Source organism: Bacillus rossius, chromosome 1 (assembly GCF_032445375.1).
Source record: "Bacillus rossius redtenbacheri isolate Brsri chromosome 1, Brsri_v3, whole genome shotgun sequence".
NCBI lineage: Eukaryota > Metazoa > Arthropoda > Insecta > Phasmatodea > Bacillidae > Bacillus > Bacillus rossius.
In genome coordinates, this window is record NC_086330.1 from 43,268,944 (window position 1) to 43,281,602 (window position 12,659).

At 56.3% G+C, this 12,659-nt stretch overlaps 1 protein-coding gene across 1 annotated transcript; it reads right to left on the bottom strand.

Moving 5' to 3' along the window:
• Positions 1 to 7,659: 7,659 nt before the first annotated feature.
• LOC134527136 (skin secretory protein xP2-like) lies at positions 7,660 to 12,189 on the bottom strand. Its single transcript, XM_063359558.1, has 4 exons — positions 12,180 to 12,189; positions 8,312 to 8,424; positions 7,925 to 8,239; positions 7,660 to 7,812 (listed from the first exon to the last, which is right to left on the bottom strand). The coding sequence occupies exons 1-4, from the start codon at positions 12,187 to 12,189 to the stop codon at positions 7,660 to 7,662; spliced, it is 591 nt and encodes a 196-aa protein (XP_063215628.1).
• Positions 12,190 to 12,659: the final 470 nt, after the last annotated feature.

The following is a 12,659-nucleotide window of genomic DNA, read 5'->3' on the forward strand; positions in this document are numbered from 1 at the left end:
AACAAGTCTGTCACGACAAGCAGGAAGCGTTTCCCGCGGGGCGTGCGGGGGTAGAGGCCCATCACGTCCAGCGCGCTGGTCTGGAAGGCGGTGGTGGGCTCCCTAGGTTGTTGTTGCTCCTCCCCGTCCCGTCGGCGTGCCTTTCGTCTCTGACAGACCTCACACTCGCGTACGTATTCACGGACGTCGTGGGTCAGCCCTGGCCAGTGGTAGTGTCGGCCCACTTCGCGGCGGGTCTGGTCCGTCCCGGGGTGTCCGGCGAGGTCGTGGTCGTGATGGAACCGCAACGTGGCCTCTCGCACCTCTGTGGAGACGTAGGTTCGCCATTCGTCGTGGTTGCCTGGGGTCCGTGTCATGACTACGCCGTCCTGCACGCGCCAGGTACCGTGTTCGGCCGCGGGGATCTGTCGACGCCGGCAGTCGGCGTCGGGTGACGTCCCCTGGGCCTGGCATACGCGTCGATACAGGTCGGCGGCAGTGTTGGGCGGTCCTTCCTCGTCCTGGGCTTCGACCGTGAGGCGGCTACACGTAGTGTCGCCGTGTTCGGGTGGGTTTGGCGTGACTGGGGGTAACATGGCGTCCCAGTCGTCGTCGTCCCGCAGTTCGGTGTTCTGGTCGGGTTCTCGTGATAACAGGTCGGGCAGCTGATTTTCGGTGCCGGGGACATGCTCTACCTCAAAATCAAATGATTGGAGAAACAAGGCCCACCGAATCAGCTTGCCCTTCCTGCCCTGCATTGTGTGCAGCCACGTCAGGCATCGGTTATCCGTCCTAAGTGTGAAATTCTTTCCCTTGAGGTGTGGCCGGTACTTTTTCATGGCCCAGACTACGGCTAGGCACTCCTGCTCGTTGCTGTGATATCGGCGCTCCGCCGAACCGAGCTTTGCGCTAGCGTAGTCTGTGACCTCACGCTCACCGTCCGGGCCTACGTGGTATAGTACTGCGCCCACTCCGAGGTTACTCGCGTCCGTCTGTAGATAGAGGCGACGTTCTGGGTTTACCGGCGTGAGCGTGTGACACTGTGTGAAGGCGAGTTTAACCTCTTCGAATGCGCGCTGGGCGTGGTCGTTCCACCGGTACCATGACTGGGGTGACAGGAGGTCCGTCAGGGGGGCTATTGTCCTCGAGAAGTTAGGGACATAGCACCGGAGCCAGTTGATCAGGCCGATGAAGCGTTGTAGCTGTTTCCGCGTTCGCGGTACCTCTGCTTCAGCGATCTTCGTGAGGTGGCTCGCTTGCGGCCGGTTACCCGCGGCGCTCACGACATGCCCCAGAAACTCGACCTCTTGCGTCCCGATGTGGCACTTGTGGTGCGCGACGGTCAAGTGGTGGGTAGCGAGGTGTTCTAGGACTAGTGTAAGGTGCCGGATGTGTTCCTCCCAAGTCTCCGAGAATACGATTACGTCGTCGAGGTATGCTAGTGCGAAGCGATCGACGTAGCCCTCTAGTACACGCGCGTTATCATCCCCTGGAACGTCGCGGGGGCGCATTTCAGTCCGAATTGCATCGCTCGAAATTGGAATTTGCGGCCGTCGGGGATGGTGAACGCGGTCTTCTCGCGGTCCTCGGTCCGTATGGGAATCTGCCAGTACCCTGATTTAAGATCGATGGTACTGAACACCGTTGCTCGTCCTAGTCCTGCTACCGCATTCTCCACGCTGATCTGGGGTGGCGGGGTGCTAACTGTGATAGTGTTCAGTGGCCGGAAGTCCACGTAGAACCGCAGTGATCCGTCCTTCTTCGGCGCGAGTATAATGCAGGCGTTGTAGCGACTATTCGACGGTTCAATAACACCATCCCGGAGCATCTCCGCGACCTGTTCCAGGATGGCACGTTGCTCCGGGAAACCGTATCCTCTGGGGGGCTCGTACACCGGTTTGTTGTGGGTGGTCGGTATGTGGTGCTCGGTGACCGTAGTTCGTCTGAGGGGGTCGGACACCGTGAATATTTCCTGTCGCTCTGCTAGTACCCGGTCTACGGCGGCGCGGTACTCGGGTGGGACGTCGTGACGTACCTGGTGAAGTGTGATGGTTTCATGAGCCCGTGCGGGTAGTGACCCGACGTCATAGACTACCAGCCGCTCTTGTGTGCCGATGTGTACCCGAGTGGCCTTGGTCTCGATTACGGCATCCTGCTCCGCTAGCCAGGGCTGCCCCAGGACTATCTCCTCGCGGAGATCCTTGACTACGAGGGCGGTCACACCAGCGACTGTTCGTCTCTTGTCGGATTGCTCTGGTGGGGTTAATGACGCAACACAATATTTGAATAATTATGTCATAAGGTCTGATTGACTGATTCAGGCAGAAGGCCGCCAGGGGAACACTCACACGCGTATTGCTGTAGTTACACACGTGAGTGCCCGGGCACTCCTACGTCGCACTTTCGTTGACCAACTTCAAATAAATACGTAACACTGTTTAATAATCTATGTTTGTTTTTTAACGTGGTTGGTTTTAATGACGGTCTGTTTATTTTTGGGGGGGGGGGGGGGCCGGGTTCTACCTTGGTTGCTGGTGGCTCGCCTGACTCGGGTGGGCCATGGCTAGGGGCGCGTTCCGTTAGCGGGGTTGCATATTGGCGGTTGCAGGTCGGGCTTTAGGGTGGCCTTAGGTCGGACGACGTCACATTAATGTCTATAATTTAAGTTTCAACTCGCGGGAGACTGATTGGCTGATCGCTCGGCCAGCCACAGCACACTACGGAGGTCTGTGAGCCAAGATTGAATTTGGCATTTTATATTTTCCATGCAACTCTGGATCTTGTTCGCCCAGTGATGAAATATATGGGTTTCTGTTTATGGCACATTTATCATAGAATTTATGCGCAGTTCGGAAATAATAATGTTTTAAAAGTTCGAGTTTGAGCTCTCTGTGCATAGCCCTTACTGGGCAATACACAGGCGCATCTGTCGCAATACGAATACTCTTATTCTGAATTCTCTGTAGCTTGATTAAGTGCGATTCCGCTGCTGTTGCCCACACCAGCGCTGCATACGTGATTATTGGTTTTATTAGTGCGTTATAAATTATTATTCCGTTTTTAACTGAGCTACCTAAACGTCTGCTCATGACAGGGTAGAGGGCCATGAGCCTAGTGAAAGCTGTTTTTCTTTTCGCCTCTATGTGATCGCGCCATAGTAGTTTCCTATCCATGTGCACGCCTAAATATTTAACAACATTTTTGTGAGGAATTTGCTCATTGAAAAGTGTTAGTCGTGGTCTATCTTCGAGTGGCGGGAGATGTTTACGCGTAAAAACTATAGCTTCTGATTTAGTAGGGTTTACCTTAATTCGCCATTTTGTGCACCACTGTTCTATTGAATTTAATGCGGTTTCCAATCTGTCTGCTGCGAGTTCTAGAATACTAGATCTGCTAAACAATGCCGCGTAGCAGCCAAACTGAACTGATCGGTGTGCGGGCTTAGGCATATCATGGATATAAATATTGAATAAAACCGGCACCAAAATGCTGCCATGTGGGACTCCTGCTTTAATTATTTTTAAATCGGACTGTGCTCCTTCTGTCGTGACTCTAAACGATCGATTTTCTAAATACGAGGCCAGTAATTTAATATAGCAATCGGGGAAGCCAGTTTTATATAATTTATAAATTAAGCCTTCATGAAGTTGACACCGCCGTCAGTGCTCCCTCTGAGAGCACAGGCCATTATGTGTCCTCAACACCTGATCAGTGCCGCGCCTCGAACGCGCCCGCGCGCGAAACATTGTGCAGTGCCCCGAACGGCGTGACGGCAGTCACGGCCCCCTACGTGTGCAAAGCGCCCGGCCGGGTGTGGCACTGCACAAGGGTATTAATTATTCATGCATTTGATAAGATAAACAGAAACTCATAAGTCTAAAACCATTAATAATTAATGTTAATTTAATAATCATTTTATAAAGGGTTATCATTCACAAAACTGGCCGAAGTCATCTTCCCGCGCTCCGCAGTTTTCCCGCGGAATTTCCCCCCTCCCTGGCCCCGGCGGCCAGGGAGGTTAGTCAGTCGCCATCCAGCACTCGCCCGGGCCGGCAGCCCACGCACGGGGAGCTCTCAACTTTCGCGCCAACATCACCAGTCACTACAATAGGTAATTATAGCCAAATCGTTTTAATTCAGCTCCCCGGTCGGCCCGAATCGACCGTTCGAGACTCCGCGCGGTCCTTTAATAAAATGTGCAGTCCGACACAGGACTTTTAGTATACTACGTAAATGATTAGGTGGCCCATCGTGGCACCTGCGCCTCACGCTGTAAAGTCCCACATCGGGACGTAGTTCATCGCCCACGCAAGGCGGCACTGCGCCAAATGCGAATCTAAAACTTTCAGACGAGTCATTAACTGGGACGTGCAACGGTCACGTGTGTGATATACTGCAGGATTACACCGCGCCCGTACCCAGCATAACGTGGCTCTCGCCACCCCGCGGAGTAGCCGCAGTTAGTTAACCAGTTGAGTGGAACAATTTACCTAGACCCGAACACGGGACTAATCGCAGTGACTATTGTGTAGTGCTTGATTTTAAGTAATTTCGTGTGAACAACCTCCCCACGCATTTCACGTTGTGTGCCGCAGACTTTCATACAGGTATGAACAGACTTATCGCCTGCCAGAGCATTCCACTCGCAATTCGCCGGGATTAGCCCCTATCGACGTACTTGCCACCGGGCTACCGTGTGGCCGTAAAAAGTCCGCCAATAGTGGGTGGCGTGCGTGGAGCTTAGGTCGACGATGAAGCGGCCAGTTACGTGAGCGTGTAACGTGTAAAGTGTGCGACGGAATAAACCAGCTAAAAGTACGTGTGTGTTTTTATTAATAAGGCATCCTGGGAGGCCAAAACAGCCCGGGGAGTCCTTTGTCGACGCGTCCCTGCCTGCAGCTACGAGGCCAGGAACCCCGCCCTTGAGACCCAAAATTAATTAAACAGTTTAGATTCACGTAAAATTCAGATCAGGCAACGGGGACGGCGTCAAAATGGCGCCCAACTAGTGTGGCTAGAACACCACCAAACTCTTTCGACAAACAAGCCAAGAAAACAAAACGGAAAAATAAGCAGACAAAGGGCTCGAGTAGGAATAGGGCAACAGCGCGCAGCGTGGCAACACCGCGCGACGGAGCGACGCCACGCCGGCCGGACAACCCCCCTCCTCCGCTTCCTACCCCGCGCAATACCCCTCCCCTCCTCTGCCCGGATCCACCCCTCAGCCTGCACTTCACTCCGCTCACCACCCCTCCCCACCACGCTCCACCCTCAGGTTAGCTGTGAGGGGTGACGTAGGAAAGCCGCGAGCCAAGCACAGTGGAGCAACAAGGTCATAAGTCACCACGAGCCTCTGAAGATGAACGACTTCCAGGAGGCCTACAAGGCATGGGCAAGCGAGGGCTACCCATGCCCAGGGTACAACTGGGAGTACGAGGAACAGGACGAGTGGGAGGTTGACGTCACCGCAGAGTACACTGAGGGGCCGGAAGTAGACTGGATGCCGCCACAACTGTACCACATGACACAGCACGCATCGCCGCTTCCACACACGGCCAACCACCACGCCGCTGTCGCGGCCAAGATGCCGCCCACTTTAAGAACCACCGAGACGTCCATCTGCCACTCGTCGCCGCCCCCGACATCGCCACCGACGCCGCCCCCGCCATATGGGGTGGAGACATCACCACAGGCGGAGGAAGCCACGCCCTTCCAGCCCCTGTGGTACAACTGGCGCGCGGGGGTCGGGTGGACACGTCAGGCCGATGCGGACCCGCCGCCTCCGACGCCGCCCCCTGTTGCTGCTCAGGTGCCAACCGAGACCGCAGAGACCAACGACACAGAGCGGCACAGCAAAGGGGGCGGATATGTGAACTGGGCGGAGCTGACGCGCTCCACCGTTACGCCGCCTCCACTGCCACCAGTAATACCGACGCCGCCCCCGCCACATGGGGTGGGAACCTCGCCGCAGACAGGGGATGCCACGCCCGTCCAGCCCCTATGGTACAATTGGCACACTGGGACCGGGTGGACACGTCAGGCCGACACGCCGCCTCCGACGCCGCATCCGACGCCGCCCCCTGTTGCCGCCCAGGTGGCTATTGGGCCAAACAAAACTGCCACTTCGCGACAACGTCGGCCGGATCACCAGGTGGCGGATCACACGCAACACCACTGCGGATCCCGAACACCACCTCCGGCACCACCGACGACGCCGCCCCCAGCCACTGAAGGAGCGACTGGCGCTGCCGCAAGTCTCAAAACTGCCACTTTACGACACAGTCGGCCGGATCACCAGGTGGCGGATCACACGCAGCGCCACTGCGGATCCCGAACACCACCTCCGCAACCACCGACGACGACTCCCCCAGACACTGCGAGCGCGGCCGCGTGTCGCGATACCACGACATCGCGACCTAGTCCCGCAGACCACCAGGTGGCGGATCACACGCAGCACCACTGCGGATCCCGAACACCACCTCCGGCACCACCGACGACGCCGCCCCCAGCCACTGAAGGAGCGACTGGCGCGGCCGCAAGTCTCAAAACTGCCACTTCGCGACAACGTCGGCCGGATCACCAGGTGGCGGATCACACGCAGCACCACTGCGGATCCCGAACACCACCTCCGGCACCACCGACGACACCGCCCCCAGCCACTGAAGGAGCGACTGGCGCGGCCGCAAGTCTCAAAACTGCCACTTCGCGACAACGTCGGCCGGATCACCAGGTGGCGGATCACACGCAGCACCACTGCGGATCCCGAACACCACCTCCGGCACCACCGACGACGCCGCCCCCAGCCACTGAGACCGCAGCTGGCGCGGCCGCGTGTCGCGAAACCACGACATCGCGACCTAGTCCAGATCACCAGGTGGAGGATCACACGCAGCGCCACTGTGGATCCCGAACACCACCTCCGGCACCACCAACGACGCCGCCCCCAGCCACCGAGAGCGCAGCTGGCGCGGCCGCACGTCGCGAAGCCACCACATCGCGACCTAGTCCAGATCACCAGGTGGAGGATCACACGCAGCGCCACTGCGGATCCCGAACACCACCTCCGGCACCACCGACGACGCCACCCCCAGACACCGAGACCGCAGCTGGCGCGGCCGCGCATTGCGAAACCACCACATCGCGACCTAGTCCAGATCACCAGGTGGAGGATCACACGCAGCGCCACTGGGAATCCCGAACACCACCTCCGGCACCACCGACGATGCCGCCCCCAGCCACCGAGAGCGCAGCTGGCGCGGCCGCGGGTCCCGAAGCCACCACATCGCGACCTAGTCCAGATCACCAGGTGGAGGAAAATACGCAGCGCCACTGCGGATCCCGAACACCACCTCCGGCACCACCGACGACGCCGCCCCCAGTCACTGAGGGAGAAACTGGCGCGGCCGCAAGTCTCAAAACAGCCACATTGCAACACAATCGGCCGGATCACCAGGTGGCGGATCACACGCAGCGCCACTGCGGATCCCGAATACCACCTCCGGCACCACCGACGACGACGCCCCCAGCCATCGAGAGAGCAGCTGGCGCGGCCGCGCGTCGCAAAAGCACCACTTTTCGACCTAGTCTGGCAGACCACCGGGTTGTCGACGCCGTGCCACAAGGCACCGAGGCGGACTTGACAGCCACGACGCCCCAGCCACCCCCAACTGCCATGAAGGCTCACAGGGGGGTGGGCGCTGTGCAAACCGGCCGTGCTGCCACTCGCGCCACTGAGAGCGCCACCACGCGCACCACCTTGGGCGCGCCGCCGCCTGCCACTGAGGGCACCACCACGCGTGCCACCACGCGCGTCCACCTTGGGCGCGCCGCTGCCTGCCACTGAGGGCGCCACCACGCGTGCCACCACGCGCGCCAACACATGCGCCACCTTGGGCGCATCGCCGCCTGCCACTGAGGGCGCCACCACGTGTGCCACCATGCGCACCACCTTGGGCGCGCCGCTGCCTGCCACTGAGGGCGCTACCACGCGCGCCACCACGCGCACCACCTTGGGCGCGCCGCCGCCTGCCGCTGAGGGCGCCACCACACGCGCCACCACACGCGCCACCTTGGGCGCGCCGCCGCCTGCCACTGAGGGCGCCATAACGCGCGCCACCACGCGCACCACCTTAGGCGCGCCGCCGCCTGCCGCTGAGGGCACCACCTTGGGCGTGCCGCCACCTGCCACTGAGGGCGCCACCTTGGGCGTGCCACCGCCTGCCACTGAGGGCGCCACCATGCACGCCACCACGCGCGCCACCTTGGGCACGCCGCCACATGCCGCTGAGGGCGCCACCACGCGCGCCACCTTGGGCGCGCCGTTGCCTGCCACTGAGGGCGCCACCACGCGTGCCACCACGCGCACCACCTTGGGCGTGCCGCCGCCTGCCACTGAGGGCGCCACCACGCGTGCCACCACGCGCACCACCTTGGGCGCGCCGCCGCCTGCCACTGAGGGCGCCACCACGCGTGCCACCACGCGCGCCACCACACGCGCCACCTTGGGCACGCCGCCGCCTGCCACTGAGGGCGCCACCTTGGGCGCGTCCCCGCCTGCCGCTGAGGGCGCCACCTTGGGCGCGCCGCCGCCTGCCGCTGAGGGCGCCACCACGCGCGCCACCTTGGGCGCGCTGCCGTCCGCCACTGAGGGCGCCACCACGTGCGCCACCTTGGGCGCGCCGCCGCCTGACGCTGAGGGCGCCGCCACGCCGCCACTGCCCACCTCGACCGCCGCTGACGCTGATGCACAGGTACCCGACGCCGCCCCATGGACAGCTGCCCCGGGTCTACCAGGTCAGTGTGCCGGCGTATCTTTAAGTGTGTGTGTAAGGTGTTGAGGCACAGAGCGGCCTCGTCGAGGGGGGGGGCATTTGACGCCGCCGTCAGTGCTCCCTCTGAGAGCACAGGCCGTTATGTGTCAACACCTGATCAGTGCCGCGCCTCGAACGCGCCCGCGCGCGCAACATAGTGCAGTGCCCCGAACGGTGTGACGGCAGTCACGGCCCCCTACGTGTGCAAAGCGCCCGGCCGGGTGTGGCACTGCGCAAGGGTATTAATTATTCATGCATTTGATAAGATAAACAGAAACTCATAAGTCTAAAACCATTAATAATTAATGTTAATTTAATAATCATTTTATAAAGGGTTATCATTCACAAAACTGGCCGAAGTCATCTTCCCGCGCTTCGCAGTTTTCCCGCGGAATTTCCCCCCTCCCTGGCCCCGGCGGCCAGGGAGGTTAGTCAGTCGCCATCCAGCACTCGCCCGGGCCGGCAGCCCACGCACGGGGAGCTCTCAACTTTCGCGCCAACATCACCAGTCACTACAATAGGTAATTATAGCCAAATCGTTTTAATTCAGCTCCCCGGTCGGCCCGAATCGACCGTTCGAGACTCCGCGCGGTCCTTTAATAAAATGAGCAGTCCGACACAGGACTTTTAGTATACTACGTAAATGATTAGGTGGCCCATCGTGGCACCTGCGCCTCACGCTGTAAAGTCCCACATCGGGACGTAGTTCATCGCCCACGCAGGGCGGCACTGCGCCAAATGCGAATCTAAGACTTTCAGACGAGTCATTAACTGGGACGTGCCACGGTCACGTGTGTGATATACTGCAGGATTACACCGCGCCCGTACCCAGCTAACGTGGCCCTCGCCACCCCGCGGAGTAGCCGCAGTTAGTTAACCAGTTGAGTGGAACAATTTACCTAGACCCGAACACGGGACTAATCGCAGTGACTATTGTGTAGTGTTTGATTTTAAGTAATTGCGTGTGAACAACCTCCCCATGCATTTCACGTTGCGTGCCGCAGATTTTCATACAGGTACGTACAGACTTATCGCCTGCCAGAGCATTCCACTCGCAATTCACCGGGATTAGCCCCTATCGACGTACTTGCCACCGGGCTACCGTGTGGCCGTAAAAAGTCCGCCAATAGTGGGTGGCGTGCGTGGAGCTTAGGTCGACGATGAAGCGGCCAGTTACGTGAGCGTGTAACGTGTAAAGTGTGCGACGGAATAAACCAGCTAAAAGTACGTGTGTGTTTTTATTAATAAGGCGTCCTGGGAGGCCAAAACAGCCTGGGGAATCCTTTGTCGACGCGTCCCTGCCTGCAGCCACGAGGCCAGGAACCCCGCCCTTGAGACCCAAAATTAATTAAACAGTTTAGATTCACGTAAAATTCAGATCAGGCAACGGGGACGGCGTCAAAGTACTCTATCAAAGGCTTTTTCTATGTCCAAAAATGCTGCGAGATTATAGCTATTCTGATTGAACGCAGTTATTATTTGTTCTGTCAAACGGATTATTTGATGCGTTGTTGAATGCGCGCTGCGAAAACCAAATTGTTCGTCCGGCAGTACGTTATTTTCTTTAATGTGAGCATTTAGTCGCTGCAGAATTATGCATTCAGCTACTTTTGACAATGTACTCAGCAGACTAATGGGCCTATAATTTTGGGACAGTGTCTTATCTTTTCCGGATTTATGAAAAACTATCACATTCGCTTCTTTCCACTGCAATGGAAAATACTGTAGTTTAAGTATTCCATTTATTAATTGAGCTAGGTATTCCAAAATTTCGTCGGGCAGTTTCTTAAGGACTACTGCCTGAATGCCATCGTTTCCCGGTGCCTTACGTGGTTCCATATGCCTGATAGCCTGTTTAACTTCCTGAGATTGAGTTAAGTAAGGTTTTGAAGTTAAAGGCTGATTAAGTTTAATTGTAAGGTCTCTGTATATTCCGGCATTAAATTGCGGGTCACAGGGTTCGATATTAGGTTGAAAGGCTAATTCAAGGGTATTCGCGAAGGCTTGTGCCTTGTCTGTCGGTGTAAAAGCGAACCCAGTGCGAGTTTGTAGCGGAGGTATTTTATCTATCTTATGAAGGAATCGCTTTGTCATACTCCAGGTGCTACCATCTTGAACCTGTAGCTGAGAGACTTTCGTCTCCCATTGGCTGCTCCTCCATAGAGTTATTTCATCGGAAATTATTTTCTGTAATTCATTAATTCTCGCTTTAATGTCGCGATGCCTACGTAGAGTATATTCGCGCCTTAATCTATTTTTCTGAGAAATTAAATCCCTAATATACACCGGCAGTACATCTTGCTTAAATCTAACCACCTTTTCTGGGATGCACGAGTTAATTGCAGTTTGAATTTTAACTGTAATTTCAGTGACTGCTGATTCGATGTTATCTTTCGTTTCGAAGTTGGCAGCATCGGCTGCAGGCAAATTATCGACTAAATACGTCTGAAAGCCTCTCCAGTCGGCTTTCTTGTAGTCTTTAATTTTTCTCGGAGGACTGATGTCAGTGTCCACGTCATCGAATAGTAGATGTACTGGAAAGTGGTCAGATGACATTTCGTGAAAAACTCTGAGTTCGAATCCCGTTTGAACTCTCTTATTTAATGCAATATCTAAAATATTGGTGTTGTGCCTTAGTACTCCGCTATCATGAGTGGGTTCTGAGGGAGCATTTACTTCATAATTTTTGTTAGACTCTTGTCTTTGCAGCAGTAGGCCATTGGCTGTATTGCTCCGACAGTTCCAGTCTTTATGCTTGGCATTAATATCGCCGACTGCTAGAAATGTGGGAGCTGAGCCATATAAGATGTCCAGCTCGTTTTCAGTTAGTGACCTCCCCGGTGGTGCATACATCGAAATAAGCACTATTTGTTGTTTATTGACTTTAAAAGTAATTGCAACAGCTTCTAATTTATTAAATTCAGGTAAATGAAATTCACTATGTTGTATACTTCTGTGGATTAGTAGGGCAACCCCTCCACTTCTGGTATTGCGGTCGCGCCTATAAATAGTGTAATTTAAGATAGTTAGACGATCTGTTGGAATTAAGTGTGTTTCGTTTATCGCCGCGATTCCAATATTATGTTTAATTAAATGATCGGTAAATTCGATTATTTTATTTCTAATTCCTCGTGCATTCCAGTAAAGGATGGTACTTAATCTACTGTCTACGGGGGTAGTATTAATGGCAGAACCTAAATTAAGGGTGTGCGGCATTAAAGCTGGCCGCTAATGCTGTCACGAAGCCCGTGGTGGCTTTTATTTTGTCCTCTATTGACTTGGACGGATTACACAAAATAGCCATTAAAATGCACATTGGTTCCAGGACGTGTGCCAGGTTAGGGTTCTGTGCAATGGTATCCGATTGGCCCACGAGCTTTAGAAAGTCACTCGCGCCCATCGCTGGATTCTCCAAGGGTTTTAACTGCGGTGAAGCAGTTGGCAATTCTGTTGGTGAGTCTGTCTGCAACGGGCTGGCTTGTTGTTGCGCGACTTTCATGGAATCACTGGGGGGAGGGGTGGAGTTGGGTGGCGCCTTAGTACCTGGCTGATCCGTCACCTGACCTTGCGCCCGGCCTTTACCGTTTTTGTGCCCCGAATGGTGTTTCTTCGGGGGCCTCTGGGGCAGGGGCTGGCCTCTAGACCTGGGTGGGTTTGCCAAGACAGGGTACTCCAGTTCATGTCTATCGCTCAACACTGAATATTGGTTAGGGCTCTGCCATTGTGGGGGGGCGGGGTAGCTCGGGGCTCGCCACGGCTGCCTTGGGGACTGGGGGCAGTAGCCTGAGGGACCGGCTTGTTGTGGGGGCGGGCGGACTTGAGCTGCGGCTGCTGCTCGCTTGTTTTCGCGCACTGCACGTTTGGACTGCA

Bases quoted from the DNA above. Each gene is read 5' to 3' on its own strand.
- LOC134527136 (XM_063359558.1), bottom strand. The intron at 8,240-8,311 runs GTGGCAGGCAAC...GGCGTGCCCAAG, and splicing joins CACGCGTGGTGGCGCCCTCA to GTGGCGCGCGTGGTGGCGTG. The intron at 7,813-7,924 runs GTGCGCATGGTG...CCTCAGTGGCAG, and splicing joins GCAGCGGCGCGCCCAAGGTG to GCAGCGGCGCGCCCAAGGTG.